The following is an 18,407-nucleotide window of genomic DNA, read 5'->3' as shown; positions in this document are numbered from 1 at the left end:
AATTTGGGTTCTAGGAATCCACTACATTCAATTCTAAATGATTTTTGTCTATGACTCTACAATCTCTAAATGATGATTCAATTATGCTATTTAGATAGTTAGCTAGTTAGTTTATTTATTTATTTATAGAGAGGGAGGGGGATGGCAGAGAGAGAGGGAGAGAATCTTAGGCAGGTTCCATGCCCAGCACAGAGCCTGACTCAGGGCTGGATCTCACAACCCTGAGATCATGACCAGAGCCAAAATCAAGAGTTGGACTCTTAACCAACTGAGCCACCCAGGAGCCCTCAATTATGCTATTTAGTTTAAAACTATGATAGGCAAATTGATTTTTGCCCCCTTTTTCTTTCCTTTATATATCTTCTTCTTATATGAATTGCCTACACAAGGCTTTTGCCCATTTTTAATTGTATATTTTTGTTGGTCTCATATTGTTGCATTGTAGCAATTATTTTTCTTTTTATTTCTCTGAGCTTTCTACATATCCTATGTATTTATATAAGCCTCTCGGTTATATGTCCTGGGCTATATTCCCCAGCTTGTAATTTGCCTACTTATTTTCTTAATGGTGTCTGTTAATGAGTAGATATTATGAATTTTGATGAAGTCCAAATTATTATTTTAGATTCATTTTTTTGATATGTCTAAGAACTTTCTACATATCCCAGAGTCACAAGAATATTATCTTATGTTTTCTTCTAGCTTTTAGTTTAGGTTTATGATTAATCTTGAACTAAATTTTGTATGTGTGAGATAGGAGTCAAGGTTTTTTGTTCTTTTCTTTTCCTTCTTTTCCTCTCTTTTTATATACATGTCCAGTTGTTTCATTACCGTTGGTTAAGAGCACTTCTCCACTGAATTGACTTGGCATGTTGGTCAATAACAAATTGACTGTGTGCAAATGAATAGACTTATGATCCCTAATGTGATCTATTTGTCAATCCCAAACCAATATGAAATGAGACTTGAAGTCAGATAAAGCATTTAATCCAGTTTTATTATTATTTTTCAATATTGTGGCTATATGATATTTTTAGACATCCATATAAATTTTGGAATCAGCTTATTAATTTCCTCAAAAAAGCCTACAAATTTTTGACTGGAATTACATTGAATCTATAAATTAATTTATTGAGAATAGACATCTTAATGATATTATACATATCATTCTCTTGATATATGTTCTCTTGGTCAAATTTTGTAGTTTCCAGTGTAAATGTACTGCAATATTTTGTAGATTTCTCCTGAGGCACTCGATGTTTTCACATTCTTGTTTATTTCACTTTTCAATTTTTTACTGCTATTATAATATATAATTATTTTCAAATATTTATCTTTTAGTCTGTAAACTTGCTAAACTAACAAAATTTCTGTAGGATTTTTTTGAGATTTCATAGGATTCTCTATGCATCTAATTGTGTATTGACAAAAAAAAATTTTATTTCTTCCTCTCCAAACTGTATGACTATTTATTTTTAGTTCTTGCTTTCCAGCACAACATTTTCTTTCTTTTTTTTTTGAGGAAGATCTGTAGTGATATCTTTTCTTTTATTTCTGATATTGGCAAATTTTGTTTTCTTTTTTTTAATAACAATTTGTTTCACTAGGAATTTATCAATTTTATTAATTTCTACAAAGAATTAATAATTTTATTAAAAAAACATTTTAAGTAATCTTTCCACCCAACATGGGGTTTGAACTCATGACCCTGAGATCAAGAATCATATGCTCTACCAATTGAACCAGCTAGGCATCCCAAAAGTTAATAAATTGAGACTCTCTTAGTTTTCTTTTTTAAAGATTTTATTTATTTATTTGAGAGAGAGAGTGAGAGACAGAGAGAGCACATGAGAGGGGGGAGGGTCAGAGGGAGAAGCAGACTCCCTGCTGAGCAGGGAGCCCGATGTGGGACTCGATGCTGGGACTCCAGGATCATGACCTGAGCCGAAGGCAGTCGTTTAACCAGCTGAGCCACCCAGGCGCCCTCTCTTAGTTTTCTTTATTGTTTATTTTCTATTTCATTAATTTTTACCCTTAATTTATTTATTCTACTTTGGGGTTAATACAGTCTTATTTTGCTATATTCTGAAGGTGGACATTTAGTTGCTTGCTATTTAAGCCTTTCCATTGGTTTGTTATTTTATTTTATTTTAATGTATTTTATTTCGTAATTTTATTTTATTTTTGTAGTTATTGTGCTTGAGGCTCAGTGGGTTGATGCCTTTCCTAGGCATGACACTTCATTCTCTTTCCCCAGACCAACCTGGGTGCCTGCCTGGCTTAAATGGAGCTTAAGGGAGTTGGACTTATATTTGTTTCCCACCTCCTGGAGTTTCTTGTTGGACTGACATGATTCTGAAACATAAGGATAACACATGGTGAATACACTGTCAAGTCCTCCTATACGGCCATTGCAGGCTAAAGTTGGGGGACATAACTGGTCTCCATAAGTTTTATAAAAATGTCCTGTCTTTTTGCACCTGAACATTCCTGATAAAAGGTCTGAGTGCAAACAGTAATCAGTGAAGAAAAAAATGAAGTTACAGTTATTGGAATGGGACGCACCATATTTCTGGAACTGGAGAAAAAGCAACACCTCCAACACAAGGGAAGGGAAATCCGTAGGCCCCCTAAGATAGAATGGATGTACATGAATGACTTTTGTCTTTCCAAAATAACTCTTGGAGTTCTCTTTGTGAAAGGAAATAACCCTGGTGCAGGCTTTTCAAATTGATATAAAGGCCTTAAATTTAACTGACTGCTGGATTTGCTATTCCTTATCAGAGAGGGCTATACTCAGGATTTGATCATCGTTCCCTTAATCTTATCAAAAAGACTACTGTTAACAGCAGGGGATGCACTCCTCCTGCAAAACACCTGTCAATCTCTCCAAACACCTTCTCTACCTCTATTTTCATTCATTACATGGAGCGGTAAGAAAATCACTAGACTGATGCCATAGAACAGAGGTTAGTAAACAATTTCTTAAAGGACCATAGTGTAATATTTTAGGCTTATGGGTTATATTGTTTCTATTGCAACTGCTCAATTCTGATACTATAGCTCAAAAGCAGACACAGACAATAGGCAAACAAATGAACATGCTGTGTTCCAATGAAACTTCATTTACAAAAAGAAATTTCAGGCCCAACAGTAGGTTGCTAACCCTTGAAACAAACACTAAAGACAGATTGTATTGACTGACCTCAGGCTGTCCCCCCTAAACAAGAGCTGGATTCGTATATCCTATATGAATTGAGAACTCTTAGAAATACCAGAAGTCATATTGAAGGACCTATTGATGTATGTCTCACTCAGGGGATTCCAGCAATGTAACTAACCCTTCCCTTCGTTCTTTCCTAATCTCCATCTCTCCAACCCCCCTCCCACACCAGGGACATCATGTGCATTTCCAGAACTATAGTTCTTGTGTGAAGGTTACCTCCTTTCTGAAGACAAGAGTCACACATTAGGGGTGGCTTTGAGACCTTAAAGTGTTTAAGTAAACACCAGCAGCAGATAATGTAGTACTTTATTGAGATCCATCTAAAGTGAGGCTTACCCTAATTAATTTGGGGGAGTCACATGGAGCCATATCTGACTTGTAACTGATATGTGTCCTATAGATTGTCTTCCCTATGATAAGAGTCATCCAATCAGAATTTTTTCCTGTGAATTTCACTGAAGTGATTGATGGTACCACTTCAGCCTTGGAAGTCATTCAGGTCAGCCTCAACTCACTGGCCAAGGTTGTTCTAGATGACAGAATTTCTCCTTGTGAGACAGGTAGAATCTTTGCAATTACAAATAAATCTTACTATACCTGGATCAATGCCTCTGGCCAAGTAAAAAGGTTTATGCAGAAATTTAAGGAGGAAACTCTCTGACTTTTTAAAGTAGACTCTTGGGGCCCCTGGGTGGCTCAGCTGGTTAAGCGTCTGCCTTCGGCTCAGGTCATGATCCCAAGGTCCTGGGATGGAGCCCCGCAACACGCTTCCAGCTTGGTGGGGGGCCTGCTTCTTCCCCTCCCTCTGCCGCCCTCCTTGCTTGTGCTCTCTCACTCTCTCTCACTCTCTCTCAAATAAATAAATAAATAAATAAATAAAATCTTTAATTAAAAAAATAAAGTAGACTCTTGCTAGTTTATGGGATTTATTCAGCTTGCTGAGTCCAGGACCCTGATGGGCATGGTTGAGATCAATCTTGCTCATTAAAAATCTTATTTATAGTTTCTTTAAATAAATGCAGAGGAGACAAATTGAATAGATCTGATCCTACCTCCTGTCAGTAAGATTAACCAGTGTGGTTTTAGGACTGGCATGTACACAGGGAAATTTGCTAGAAGCCAACAATATTGTACAAAAAAAAATCTTTTGGGGAGACAATTCTCCATAGGTTTTGTGTCTTATTTCATGTTATGCAAGCAGAAACTGTCCCTAGATAAGAAAGATTTATTTACAATGAAGATAATGTCTTTTTCTGGACATATGCCAAGCAGGTTTACTTAGAAGCCCATCGTAAAAAATAGAGATTCCCTAAGCCGGGGTTCCTTAGCTGTCACACAAGCCCCCTGCAGGTACAGCACCCACTGGAGCGGCTGCACCTAGTCTTGTAGGACAGGAGGTGACAAGCAAGCAACATTAACATGAGGTTCACGCTGCTTGCTGTTCCATGAGTATTTAAGTCCACTCTCTGTCTAAAGAAGTAGAATGTTTTCTGCCGGTGTCTATGAAATTGATGCAAGTTAACTTAGCTTGCAAGTAGGGTAAAATCTCAGACCCTTCATAGCTCTTGACAAAATTATACCACAACTCCCAGCTGTAAGAGAGCCAAAAAATGTAGTTTTTCAATGGGAGGTATTGGTCTCTCAAATGAACTTTGCATTCTGTTGGCAAATTTAAAAGCAAGAATGGTTATTCTGCAGGCAGGCAGCTGTTTGTGCCAATAGGGTCAGCCTACTTTGGCCCAATGACTGTCCTGTTTTCATACTCCCAATGATAGACAAATCTTCTGAATTGACATACAGTATTTTTCCTTGAAAATCTTAATACGGTGAAGATCTGCAGGCTTGACATCATTGTGTCTCTTTAATAAAGAGGATTCTATGTATTTCATTTGTAAACTCATTTTTTAAAAACTTTACAGTTGTCAGGAATTAATTTTATTCTTATTTCTATAGAGTCAAAATACGCTAGTGGTGAAAAGCGACAACTATGGAAATGACTATCAGTGTTTGAATTCATGCTTCTCAGCTTACTTGCAAATTACCTGATGTCTTACATCCTCAGTTTTTTTCATTTGCAAAAAATCACCATCATCATCATCATCATCATCATTATCATCATCATTTACCTCAGAGGGCTGTTGTGAGGCTTAAATGAGATGATACGTGTAGGCACTGTAGGCACTTGGAACAGAGCCTGGATTTAATAAATGCTCTCTGTAAGATTAGCCCTTTTTATTATATTCTTGGGGAATAGTTCACTGCAACTCCTTTATACTCATTATACATAGGAGCATAGACTGATCAGACTGTAGAACTCAGCTCATACTTAGCTGTGTTTTGTGAGAAAGTAACTCAGTTTTGTTTTTTTTTCTGTTTTCCTATTTGTAAAATTGTGATAATAATGTTACCTACTTCATAGAGCTGTTGAAAAGATTACATGACTTAATGTAAAATACTTATTCTTGGACCTGACAAGTTAAATGCTGAGATATTATTTTTAATATTTTTATTGCTACAAGACCTGTTCACAATTTCTTTCTGTTGGAGTGACTGTCTCTCACACATTGTGAAGTTAGCTAGCATTTTGAAAGGCAACATTCAACGTCAAGGTCCACCCATAAAGCCTTCTTTGATCACTGCTGCCAAAAATTCAACACCTTCTTCATTACACACCATTAGCATTCAGTTTGCATCATTCATGACACTTAACACACTATTTTCTCGATTAACTGAGTCATAAATCTTTTACCTCTTTTGTTAATTGTAAGCTTCTTATGGGCTAAGACGACATTCTGTAAAACTTTTTATCTTATATTTTGCATTGCACTAAGCAAGTGAGCAACGAACACTTCTTAAATGGCGCATTTTTAAAAAGCTCAACATTTCCTAAACTCTTTTCAAGCCTTTTTAAAGATGTCTTGAATCAATCCATTCAAATAAAGTTTCCACATTTTTTTTTCTGTTTTCACCCATTTACTTAGAATCAAAGACTTGAATTTTCTTTGTTAGGGAATTTAATGTAGACTTTTATACTGTGCCCTTAATCATAATTAACTGCTTTTGAAAAAAGTGTTTCTCTAATTAACTGGATATAGAAGCTTAATCTTTTTTTCCTTTTTTTAAGGTATATTTTTATAAGCAAAATACATCTTTAATCACATTTGGCTCCAGCAGGATGCCTTATTTCATGCATAGAGGATGCTTAATCCATTCCTTAATGAAAGCAATTCCTGCTAACCAAGATAAAAGTCAAGTATAATTCCAATGTTTGAACTTAAAATGATGACACTGATGAATGAATATGTAAATACATGTAGCCCTCTTCAAGGTAGAAGGTATTTGGATAGCTTGATGTTTATTTTGGACTCTAGCCCAGTTCTTTACTAGGAAGATTTATTGTGAGCATCAAAGGGAAATTTTCTTTTATTAAACAAGAGTATTACTGGAAATAATTTTAAGGATACAAGCAGGGTAATTTTTCATGAATTATTAAATTAAAAAGTAAGTCAAAAGCAAGTTTATCATCAAAGTAAAAGAACATATTATTATTATTATTATTATTATTATTATTCCTAAAACAAATCCTGCTTCTAACAGAGGACTCAGTCATGCACTGTGATTACAGCATCTTATTTACTTATTAGACAGAGGAAAAAAGAATAAGGAATTTCAAATGTATGTAAATAATTTTCTATGACTATGAATTTAGTGTACATTTTCAAAAACATTTACCTCATCAATAATAAAAATGCATTCTCTTATAAGAATTTCCTAGCTGTCAACCATGTAGGACTTGGAAATAAGATAACAAGGGATTTTCTTTCCTCATGGATGTATATAATGAAAAAGTAAAATTCTCATTTTAATGTGAAAACTTTCATCAAAAATCACTTTTCTGTTCTTTATTTTACTGGCCTACTTTGATAGGACTAACTAAAGAATGTTTTTCCCCCTCTTAAAGAAGGGTTTACAGTTTAAAAATTCATTATTTCAAGTTATATTTGAGCAGAGATCAAAAGAATGCCAGTTAAGGTAATAAAAATCATAGAGAATATGATGGGAAGAAAACTGACAAAGGCATATTCCACATATTGATTCCAGAGGTAGAGTTTACTACATTCACTAAATAATCCTATCAGCAAATTTCAAATTTGTGTTCAACCCTTACTTTTACTGATGAGCCAATTATTTTTTCGTTTCTGTTTAATTTTATTCATTTCAGTCTCTTGGTCTTTGTTCTGTGATCCCTAAATAATATGAATTAAGTAACAAAAATAAGGATTTCCGTCCTGGAGACAAGTGTGCTTTTGGAGAGGGCCACAGACTTCTGGCTGAGATCTCCCCGTCAAGTTTAATCTACTCTGGCTGCCAAAACCCCATGCGACCTTTGAATATTTAGGGATAAATGTAACTGCCACTTGCTCTCCCTCTGTGGGAGTCCACAGGGGATCCCGTTCGTTGCTTTCCAGATTTCTGCCAACCTGTTTGTGCTCAGTTCTATTGATGCCACTTTCTGGCTCGCTCTTGTGTAACTGTTCTCCAATATTGTTCACAATGCTGGGTAGATTATGACAAGAAAACCATTATTTTTAAATGTTTATTTATTTGCTAAGAAAAAATTGGTTGTACTACAGAGGGTGAAGTCTTTGTGATTTTTTGAAATAAAAAAATAAAAACTAGACCCAGCCATCCTGAATGGAAAACATTTTTCTGAGACTCCTTTTTAAGGCAAATCTCTAAAGAAACATGTTTCAAAATATATATCTTCATGAAGACCTGCTAATTTTCTCTCATTTTATTATATCCATCTCTATTCCCTCTAATGACAAAAATTGGAGAGACTAAATTTGAACATCTTTGGGATCAGTTAGAAAATAGATTTGTTCAGGAAAAAATAAACTATCGTTATCACTTTTGTTCACTTTTCTTAATGTAACACAAGTAAAAATACTGAGACAAAGTATCTTCTCGGATTATAGTAAATTTAGGGCAAATGCTTTGTGTTTTATCTTGGGAAGTTAAATTAAGTGTCTTCATATTACTCAGCATTTTGGTGAAATTTCATATTGCAGACAAAATGCCATGCTAACTATAAAGTAATATAAATCGTTACTCCCAAAGAGTGTAAGGATGTAAGGAAATAGGTCCTTTTTTTTTTTTGAACCAATAAATATAAATAGGCATCTATTTTCAGTGTTCCAGGATCTGTCCAAAATGGTGTTTTATTATTCTATAAAGATACAAATATTTTTGAAAAGGGAGAAGGACAGTATTGTCTTTATGACTTCTCATTATCTGAAAAATCAAGACATATCAGAGTCAGATTCCCTTTAGAAACATTTATAAACTGAGCATTAGGGACAGGTATTTATTTTTTAATTTGGCTTCAAAGTGATTTAATACAAACGACTGAACTTGAACTCAGTAAAACTTTTTGTTTTTGCTGCTAGATTTGTAAGATTATGACAGAACAAGAAAATCACAGTTAACAATGAGTAAGCTCCTTGAAGTTTTTTAAGATTTAATGAAGTTGCTTGCCATGCAAATATCAGCTTACAAAACTCACACAAATCACAAACACTTACCATATTCACTATCATAGAATATAATGAATTTCTGCCAGGCATATTCTGTGACCACTCTCAGGATAACATCATTTAAGTAGACAGGTGGGCGAACAGACAGAGTGTAGTCATCATTCCTGTTGCTCCGGGTGAGTCCACAGCCACTTCTTGGGGTCCCAGCTGTTGAGCGCTGTATGAAGAGGTGGGGGATATGCATGGCATCTGCCAGAGACTGGAGGGACCCTGCTGACGTGCAGCCAATGGAGCTGACCAGGGCCAAGATGCCTTGATTCATAAGTTCACAGGCTGCAAGAAAGCACAGTAATATTCAAATGTCAGTGGGTTTCATATAACTTCTCTTTTGGAGGAACAGTGAAAAAAGCTTATGGGGTTATTACACAACTGTCGATTTTCTTTTTTTTAATGAACATTCTCCATGAAGAAATCCTCAAATTACAAAATGCTACTGGAATTCAGCTAACGAACTCTGCCCTTATTAGCTATTTGACCTTGTGCAAATTACTTAGCTTCTCGTGGTCTCAGTCTCATCATCTGCAAAGAGGGTAAACAGCATGAATCTTGCAGGATTATTGCTAGGATTGGAGATAAATCAGTGTCTGTTATTTGCCTTTCACATGATAGGCACTCAATTAGTGACAGCTATATTTTTATAATGATCAATGTATACATTCAGAGAAAAGACAATTCCTCACTGAGTACGTAATACAAGGTTTTCAAAAAGCAGATAATACGTAAATTGGTGAATGAATAAAAGGAAGATGAAAGGCTTAAGTAAGGAATTTCTGGCTACAGAAAACAGAGCCATTCTGGTATCTAAAGTTTGATGACACTTTGTCTCTCTTATTAAACTGGAAAAATGAAAGTGTTTTTGTTCTTTTCCTTGGCAGTCAGAAAACTCATGGTCAAATCAAATACTAAGTTTCAACAATTATCTCATTCTGGTTTCCGGTTGAACAATTTCTAATCTTTATTATATGATTTATTATCTGTGTTTTAATTTCATTTTAACTATTCTGGGTATGCATATATGTTTACTTCAAAACATATTTAAAACTTGGTCAAATATAAATTATAAGTACATATCAAGACATAGCATATATAGAAAAATAGAGTTAATAAGTCTTAACTTTCTCTCTCTCTTTTTTAAAGTAATCTCTATGCCCAACGTGGGGTGTGAACTCACAACCCTAAAATCAAGGGTTGCATACTCTATTAACTGAGCTAGCAAGGTGCCCATTTTTTTTTTAGCCTTTTTGATTTTTAAAATTTTAATTAATTTATTTTTAAAGTAAGTTCTAAGTCCAATGTGGGGCTTGAACTCACAACCCTGAGATCAACGGTAGCATGCTCTACTGACTGAGCCAGCCAGGCTCCCCCTAATAAGTCTTAACCCTTAATAAGTCTTAGTAAGAGTTAAGATATCTGAGCAATCTCAGAGTGCCAATCTTTGAAGGCAAGAGGTTAGAAATAAAATCAAAAGTAAATTCAGATGGAATCAAGGTAAAATAAATTTTATTTGAGAAGGCCCATTATTATAATTGGTCCAGGCATTATTCTAGATTTTAGGCATTGTAGGTATAATATTCTCAATATTTATACATTATTATAATCTGTTTTGCAGTTTTTAAAAATAAAATCAGAGAAAAACTTAGATGAGAAGTACCTCCATGTAATTAATTGGCCAGTTAATGAAGGCTGACAAAGTGCAAGCTTGGAAGTGCTATATTAATGACATGCACATAAACACCAAATAAATTTATTGCAATTAATTTTAAGCCAAACAGTACATACAAAATAAATTAATAACTATCAGGGACATTATTTTTAAGCATAAGACAGGTTATATGATTTCAAATGAATTTGAAAGGTAGCATCAAGGATGAATGCTTCTTAGGCCATAACAGATTGAGGTTGAAGTTTCAGTAAAAATCACAGAACCTACTCATGTTTGTGAATTCAACATTTATAAAAGCAATATGAATTTATAGTTACAATGCATTTAGGCAAAAACACTGGTCAAGAGTTTGCTTCCTCACTGTAGGAAAGACCATTACTGATTTATTAAGCAAATAGGTATTCACTTTTTAAAAAAGATTTTGCCCCAAAATTTGTCTCATTTAGCATTTAAAATCAAAATATGGAGAATATCTTAAGGTATACACAACTGAATTCCATGTTTAGATTACACTAATTTAAGATGATCAAATAAATACAACAGTTTACATAAATCTATCCCAAAAGTTATATAGTATAGAAGTTGAGATGAGAAAATTCAGTTTAAGTATTATAAGCTGTCACATATGAAAATTGTCTATTTTAATCTTCATATTTAAAAAGAAAAACTCTGAAGAGTCATATATAAATCATTATTTATCATATAAATTTGCTTTAGTATATAATCATTTCTTCAAACCAACTATGTTACTTCCTATTAACCTCTGTTGGTGGGAACACAAACTAAGCAAGTACTAGAAACAATTGCTATTATTATATAAGCAAATGTATTACTTTTAAATTATTTACTATTTGGTATTATCTATCTTTTACATATATAAGGAAGAATGACTGAAAATTCTCTATAAAATCAAAATAGGAATCTTCAGAAATTGCAATCAGAAAATCATATAATATTAAATCTGAAAGGTAATTTAGAAATCAAGTAGTCCATTTTCAACTGTTTGAGGAACCTCCATACTGTTTTCCAGAGTGGTTGCACCAGCTTGCATTCCCACCAACAGTGTAGGAGGGTTCCCCTTTCTCCGCATCCCCGCCAACATCTGTCGTTTCCTGACTTGTTAATTTTAGCCATTCTGACTGGTGTGAGGTGGTATCTCATGGAGGTTTTGATTTGGATTTCCCCAATGCTGAGCAATGTTGAGCACTTTTTCATGTGTCTGTTGGCCATTTGGATGTCTTCTTTGGAAAAATGTCTGTTCATGTCTTCTGCCCATTTCTTGATTGGATTATTGGTGGGAATGCAAGCTGGTGCAGCCACTCTGGAAAACAGTATGGAGGTTCCTCAAAAAGTTGAAAATAGAGCTACCCTATGACCCAGCAATTGCACTACTGGGTATTTACCCCAAAGATACAAATGTAGTGATCCAAAGGGTTATGTGCAGCCCGATGTTTATAGCAGCAATGTCCACAATAGCCAAACTATGGAAAGAGCCAAGATGTCCATTGACAGATGAATGGATAAAGAAGCTGTGGTATATATATATATATACACACACACACACACACACACACACACACACACACACACACACAATGGAATGTTATGCAGCCATCAAAAGGAATGAAATTTTGCCATTTTTAACAATGTGGATGGAACTGGAGGGTATTGTGCTGAGCGAAATAAGTCAATCAGAGAAAGACATGTATCATATGATCTCATTGATATGAGGAATTCTTAATCTCAGGAAACAAATTGAGGGTTGCTGGAGTGGTCGGGGGTGGGAGGGATGGGGTGGCTGGGTGATAGACATTGGGGAAGGTATGTGCTATGGTGAGCGCTGTGAATTGTGTAAGACTGTTGAATCACAGACCTGTACCTCTGAAACAAATAATATATTATAGGTTTAAAAAAAGAAGACGATAGTAGGAAGGGAAAAATGAAGGGGGGTAGATCAGAGGGGGAGATGAACCATGAGAGACTATGGACTCTGAGAAACAAACTGAGGGTTCTAGAGGGGAGGGGGGTGGAGGGATGGGTTAGCCTGGTGATGGGTATTAAAGAGGGCATGTATTGAATGGAGCACTGGGTGTTATACACAAACAATGAATCATGGAACACTACATCAAAAACTAATGATATAATGTATGGTGATTAACATAACATAATAAAATAAAAATAATAACAAAAAAAAAAAGAAAGAAAAGGAAATCAGGTAGTCCACGGATGGAAAATCAACTTTAACTGCTATGCCATCTGTGACTGGCTTGGTAAGCTGGCATCTTGGAACACTATTTGAGAAAGATTTTGAGACTCAAAAAGAAAGAGTACCAAAATCATTGTGTTAGGTTTTTCATAGGAAGAGACTGGGAGAGTAGTAGCCTGCAGGTCTTAGACATGTATCCCATTTATAGTGTTCCACCTTCTATTGTTCACAGTTGTCAAGAAAACATACAGCACCCCCTTAAAACAATAGAAGACCCAGGTCTCTAACTTACTGTCCAAAATGCTTTTCACCACAGTAAGCAAATGATACTGGTAACCTTACAATTTTGTGTGGTAAAGAAAAGATAGACAGGTCTCCACAGGGAAAAGCTCAATTGGAGATAGTGGATTGTCAAGTTTGGTAAAAAAGAGGTTGATCCACTAGGGAGAAAAGGAAGAGCCCAGACACCTAAAATGAATTGAAACTGGTTGAGCTGAAAACAATGCTGGTTTGGGCACATATATAAATGGGTCTGCAAAGCAACCTATCAAGGAGATATTTGACACCCATTTTGCCCCATTTTACCAATATAAAATGTTGGCTGAAGAAGAAAAGATACACATTTATATGTTCTGAACACTGACCCTTCATAGGGCCCTATATAAAGGTTAGCATAAAAAAAGAGATTATAACTCATGGCAGCAGAAGAGAGATTTGAGAAAACGAAGGGCTACACCAAGAACAGGATCAAAGATTAGTGAGGCAATCTAACTTTTGCTACAAGAATTCCATGTACTGACTGATAGAAAACTACTTATTTAGACTTTTAGTTCCATACAATGCATTCCTCAGTTATTAGATAGTGTGAAACTGAATTTGCAAGATCAGAGTGTGTTTTTTATGGGTATCCACCACCTTTTTATTATAAGAATCCAAAACAAGGACTTCTCAATATCATATTTCTTTCCCACTATTATTTCAACTCCCATGATTTATTTATTTTATGTATACATTACACACACACCTCCAAACATAGAGTATATTGAACCTCTTGGTGGTTTTGTGACTCCAGCTGTCTGAGACTTTAACACTATCAAAGATACTTGGAGCCTGTACGAACTGCTGGAAGCACACCTTTTTTCCCTCCCTCTCCCCCACCCTGTCCTCTTTTAATAGCAACTGCAATTAGTAACACTTTCACCCTTTTGGGTCACTCAGCAGTTATGAAAATGAAGTTCTCTGTATAAATGTGTAAATTTAAGTAAAATGATGTTCATGTACGCTATCTTTTTTTTCATCTCTGAAACTAATCAGTTTGAGTCTTATTTTTCTTATTAAATAAAATGTGATTAAAAGTAAAATCTAAAAAGGGTCTTGAAATCGATTACCTGTTACTTAATTCTCAAGGAGAACTCAGTGAACTGTTTTTGGATAGCACCATCTTTCTTGAATACATTTATTCCCTTTGATATATTTTCTAACTTATTTATATTGACCAATTTGTCCTGATATAACCACTTCTAGGGATTTTTTTTTAAGATTTTATTTATTTATTTGACAGAGAGACACAGCAAGAGAGGGAATACAAGCAGGGGGAGTGGGAGAGGGAGAAGCAGGTTTCCCGCAGAACAGGGAGCCTGATGTGGGGCTCGATCCCAGGACCCCGGGATCACGACCTGAGCCGAAGGCAGACGCCTAACAATTGAGCCACCCAGGCGCCCCAAACCTCTTCTAGCGATTTTAAGTCACATCAGGACCTTAGCACATTCCATTCATACATTTATTCTACAACACACATTTATCAACTTTTAACTATGAGCCAGGAACTTCTTTGGAGATCAGAGAATGCATAAGCAGATTCCATCTTCCCAAAGATCTCCCAATCTATTCACCATAGTGTTTCCAAAATCTCTAATTCTGTACCAGAATTCAAAGTGGAGATTTAAAAAAAATACAGATGACTAAGTCTACTCCTAGAACTTCTAGTTTATTCATTACAGGCTAGTGGCCGTGTATTTGCATTATGATGTATTATCTGAGTAGTTCTGATGTGTAACCCTTTCTGGAAAACCTGAGTCTGGTGGACTGTAACTGCAATACTCTTCTTTGATGTGATTGTTGCAGAACATCTAATATTTGTTGATTTTCTCTTCCCTTTTTTTTTTTTTTTTACAATAATATTGTTGACAATATGGCCATAACTGGGGAGTGGAATTTCCCTATTTTTCTAATTCTTTTAATTTGCAAGTGGGGGTGAGGTATAAGAAAAGAAGATACATAGAGTTAATAAGAATGACTGTACTCCAAAAGGTGATCCTTATCTCCATTTTATTTCTAAATAATAAACTAAGAAGTTTATTCTTGGAATGAATCTTCATTCTTTCAAGTTCCTCCAATTCAGATACAGAGTACCATATTTCCACCATTCTAAAATGTATGTAGCTTCTATATTTTATCATATCTGAAGTCAGGGCCTGTTTTAAAATTGATCAATATATTTAATATGATGGATTATTTTTCTTGAAAAAATAAGTAATCAATATTGAATTTTATAATCAGTGAGCTTTTAAAAATGAGAAAATAAGGTAAGCTTCCATGGCAGATGAAAGATTTGTACTTTGTACAAAAGCTGAATTTAACTTCTTTTTTCCTGTTATTTCATTAATGAATCACAAGCCCAGTGTTGATAATTACTTTCTTCTCTTTTTCAATTACCAAAAAGCACCTGACCTTTGCTTTCATACTTGTAAGAATATAGTAACACAAAATACTTTCAGCTTATACAGACATTTAGCACTATTTGCAAATATGATTTTCAGCAACCATCTGAGAGGTGGCATAAAAAAAGGAGGATTAATTTGACACATCATCAATGTAGTTTGCCAAAAACATAATTTGGAACAAATTCTTCTAAATAAAGATGGTCTTTATATATAAATAGTGTTACAAGGTCCAGGTTAATTATAATTATCTACTTAGTAATTGATACAGAAAAAAATTCATTTAATTATAATCAAAAACATCAAGACATAATTTCTTCTTTAAAAGAATACGAATGGTTAAAATGGTTGACTACTAGCCATTAAATGAGTTCAATAGAATAACTGAATAATTTTCAGTCGACTATCTTTTTATCCACCTAAAGCCAGCATGAATCTCTCATTTGTGATCTAAGCCTGACATGGACTAAACATTTAACCCAGCACCTAGTATAAGTCATTTTATTTTTCCATTTACATTTCATAACAACCCTATGCAGAAGAGCTATTATTACTGTCATTTTCAAGTAAAAAACTGGTTAAGTGAAGTTAAACGCATTGTCCAAATTCACACTATTAGGAAGTGGCAGAGTTGGGATTCACAACTAGCATAGACTTCAATGCCTGGGCCACAGAGAACTAAAAACTCAAGTTTTTAAACACAAAGGCACATATAAAAAACTGTACATCACTTAACTCACTCTTACAATAAGATTCAGGATATTTCAGCCTCCTGGATGTAAAAAAGAAAAGAATAACAATGATTATGATACCATTTTCTTTTTTTTCCTTTGGTTTTGGGATTAAGGCATTAATCCTACATAGTTTCAGCTCCAAAAAGAAAGAGTATATACAGAAAGGGTGAAACAAACTATTAAGAAGAACTTAAAAGTATTGAGTATACTTTCAATCAGTCCCTAAAGTGGTTCCACTAACACTGATGTGATAAAAATGATAAAAATAATGACCAAATGTCTCTTTATCTTTGTGTAGTTGTTTGGAATTTATAAAATGTTTTTATTTGCATTTGATTACTTTATCAGCCCATGGTTATATTGTATAAAACTCCTATCCTCATTCATTTAACAGTAATTTGAGGCTCATTCTTACATTTCCAGTAATCAGTGGAGAGAAGGCTGGAACATGGATTTTATGATGTTTACAACCTTCCAATTATATATTTTCATAGGCTTCTCTTTATGGAAATTCAGATTAGTCTCCTCCCTTTTAATTGTTAATAACAATTCTGCAATGAACATACCTATGTACATAAACATCTATATGTTACAAATGTAAAATATACATACTGTATCAGGCAAGGGCCTGGTATTTAGGATGCGAAGTAGTCAAAAATAGGCCAGTATACAATGGGAGAGGCAGAACATATTCAAATGCATGTACAATGATGTACCAAGTAGTTGCTAGGCCAACAAGGGCCATTATTTTGATAGCCCAAAAGCATTTTCCTAGACTGTGGTTTGGGAAAGCCTTATAGGCAGAAGTGAATCTGGAGCTGCAATCTGAAGGATAAGCGGGAACTAATTAGGTGAAGAGAAGTTACCTTGATGAAAAAGAGTGAAGAAAATACTTCCAAACAGAAGAAGTAGAATGTGCAAAAATTCTGTGGCAGAAAAAGCGTGGGATTCTGAAGAGGGAAAAGAAGAGCCTGGTAGCTGGAGTATAGAGAGCATGCTAGAGAGCGCAACACGGTGGGGATGCAGGGCCAGTCAAGAAATAGGAACTCGGCCTGGGTCTGTCTGTCTTGTAGGAATCTGAGGGAGAGCTTTACACATTTTTAGTATCAACCCTTTATCTGTTCTTTATATGTTAAATTACTGCCTTTATTCTTCTTGTAATTTAAGTTTATATATATATATAATTTATATAGCTCTTTATAACTTTTAAAATTATTATATAATCAGATTTGTCAGTCTTTTACTGTCAGAAATATTTTCCTTCACACCATGTTTAAAAAGGCCTTTTTCCCACAGACTACAGACTTATGATCATTTTATTTAAAATAACATTTTCCCTATCCTGTACCCCACAGCTGATCATCAGCTGATGAAAGATACAGTAATAAGAATTTAGGAAACTAGATGAGTGCAGAATGTTGTATGTGGTTGATACGCATAAAATTTGATCTTTAGCTGCATAATCCCAGCCAGCAAAGTGTGAGGATTAAACATCATTGTGACAACAATGATAATCCATATCATACTATATGTTTGTCTTCAAATTTTTTCCATCATTTTATGGAAATCCTCATTATTAAAATTATTATTCTTTTATAATATGGCACACCCTGGAATTAGAACTGATTCTTGCAAGATGAGTGACAGAATACTTAATGTACTCCAGCAAATTATATCTTTTAAAAATGAGTAAGATCGGCAGAGCAAGATGGCGGAGGAGTAGGAGACCTAGATTTCGTCTGGTCTCAGGAATTCAGCTGAATAGGGATCAAACCATTCTGAACACCTACGAACTCAACAGGGGATCGAAGAGGAGAGTAGAACAACTCTCTGAACAGAGAAGCGACCACTTACTGGAAGGTAGGATGTGCGGAGAAGTGAATCCAAGGCGATATTCGGGAGGATAGACGGCGGGGGAGGGGCCTCCGCCGGCCGCTTCTGGCAAGTGCTAGAGCCGCAGAGCACAGAATCGCAACTTTTAGAAGTCGGCTCCGCTGTGGGACGTCGCTCCTGTGGCTAAGCGGGGGGGTGGAACCCTCCCGGGACAGTGTGGTCTCAGGACCCTCGGGGTCACACAAAGACCAGGGGTGCCTGAGTGCGGCAGAGCTCCCAGGTATTGGAGCGGGGAAGCCGGCTGCAGAGATGGAGCCAAGGCGCGGGCTCTCAGCTCGGGGTTGCCACAGACAGTGATCTGCGGCCCAGTCGGGCCACTGCTCCTCCAGCAGGGACCCAACAAGCGTCAGAGCCGAGGAGACTCCCCT

General features: G+C 35.4%; 1 protein-coding gene across 5 annotated transcripts in view; it reads right to left on the bottom strand.

Moving 5' to 3' along the window:
* The window catches only part of GRID2 (glutamate ionotropic receptor delta type subunit 2), a 1,442,323-nt gene that overhangs the window by 681,848 nt on the left and 742,068 nt on the right, over positions 1-18,407 (bottom strand). For all 5 annotated transcript variants that reach the window (XM_073891966.1, XM_073891967.1, XM_025873456.2 and 2 more), the window contains exon 3: positions 8,812-9,096. In XM_073891966.1, coding sequence (XP_073748067.1) covers positions 8,812-9,096 — 285 coding nt within the window. The remainder of the gene's footprint in view (positions 1-8,811; positions 9,097-18,407) is intronic.

Source organism: Callorhinus ursinus, unplaced genomic scaffold (genome assembly GCF_003265705.2).
Source record: "Callorhinus ursinus isolate GAN/ISIS: 27379988/994484 unplaced genomic scaffold, GSC_fseal_2.0 scaffold4, whole genome shotgun sequence".
NCBI classification, from domain to species: domain Eukaryota; kingdom Metazoa; phylum Chordata; class Mammalia; order Carnivora; family Otariidae; genus Callorhinus; species Callorhinus ursinus.
The sequence above is the reverse complement of the archived record's forward strand: the minus strand, read 5'-3'. Positions and strand labels throughout refer to the sequence as shown.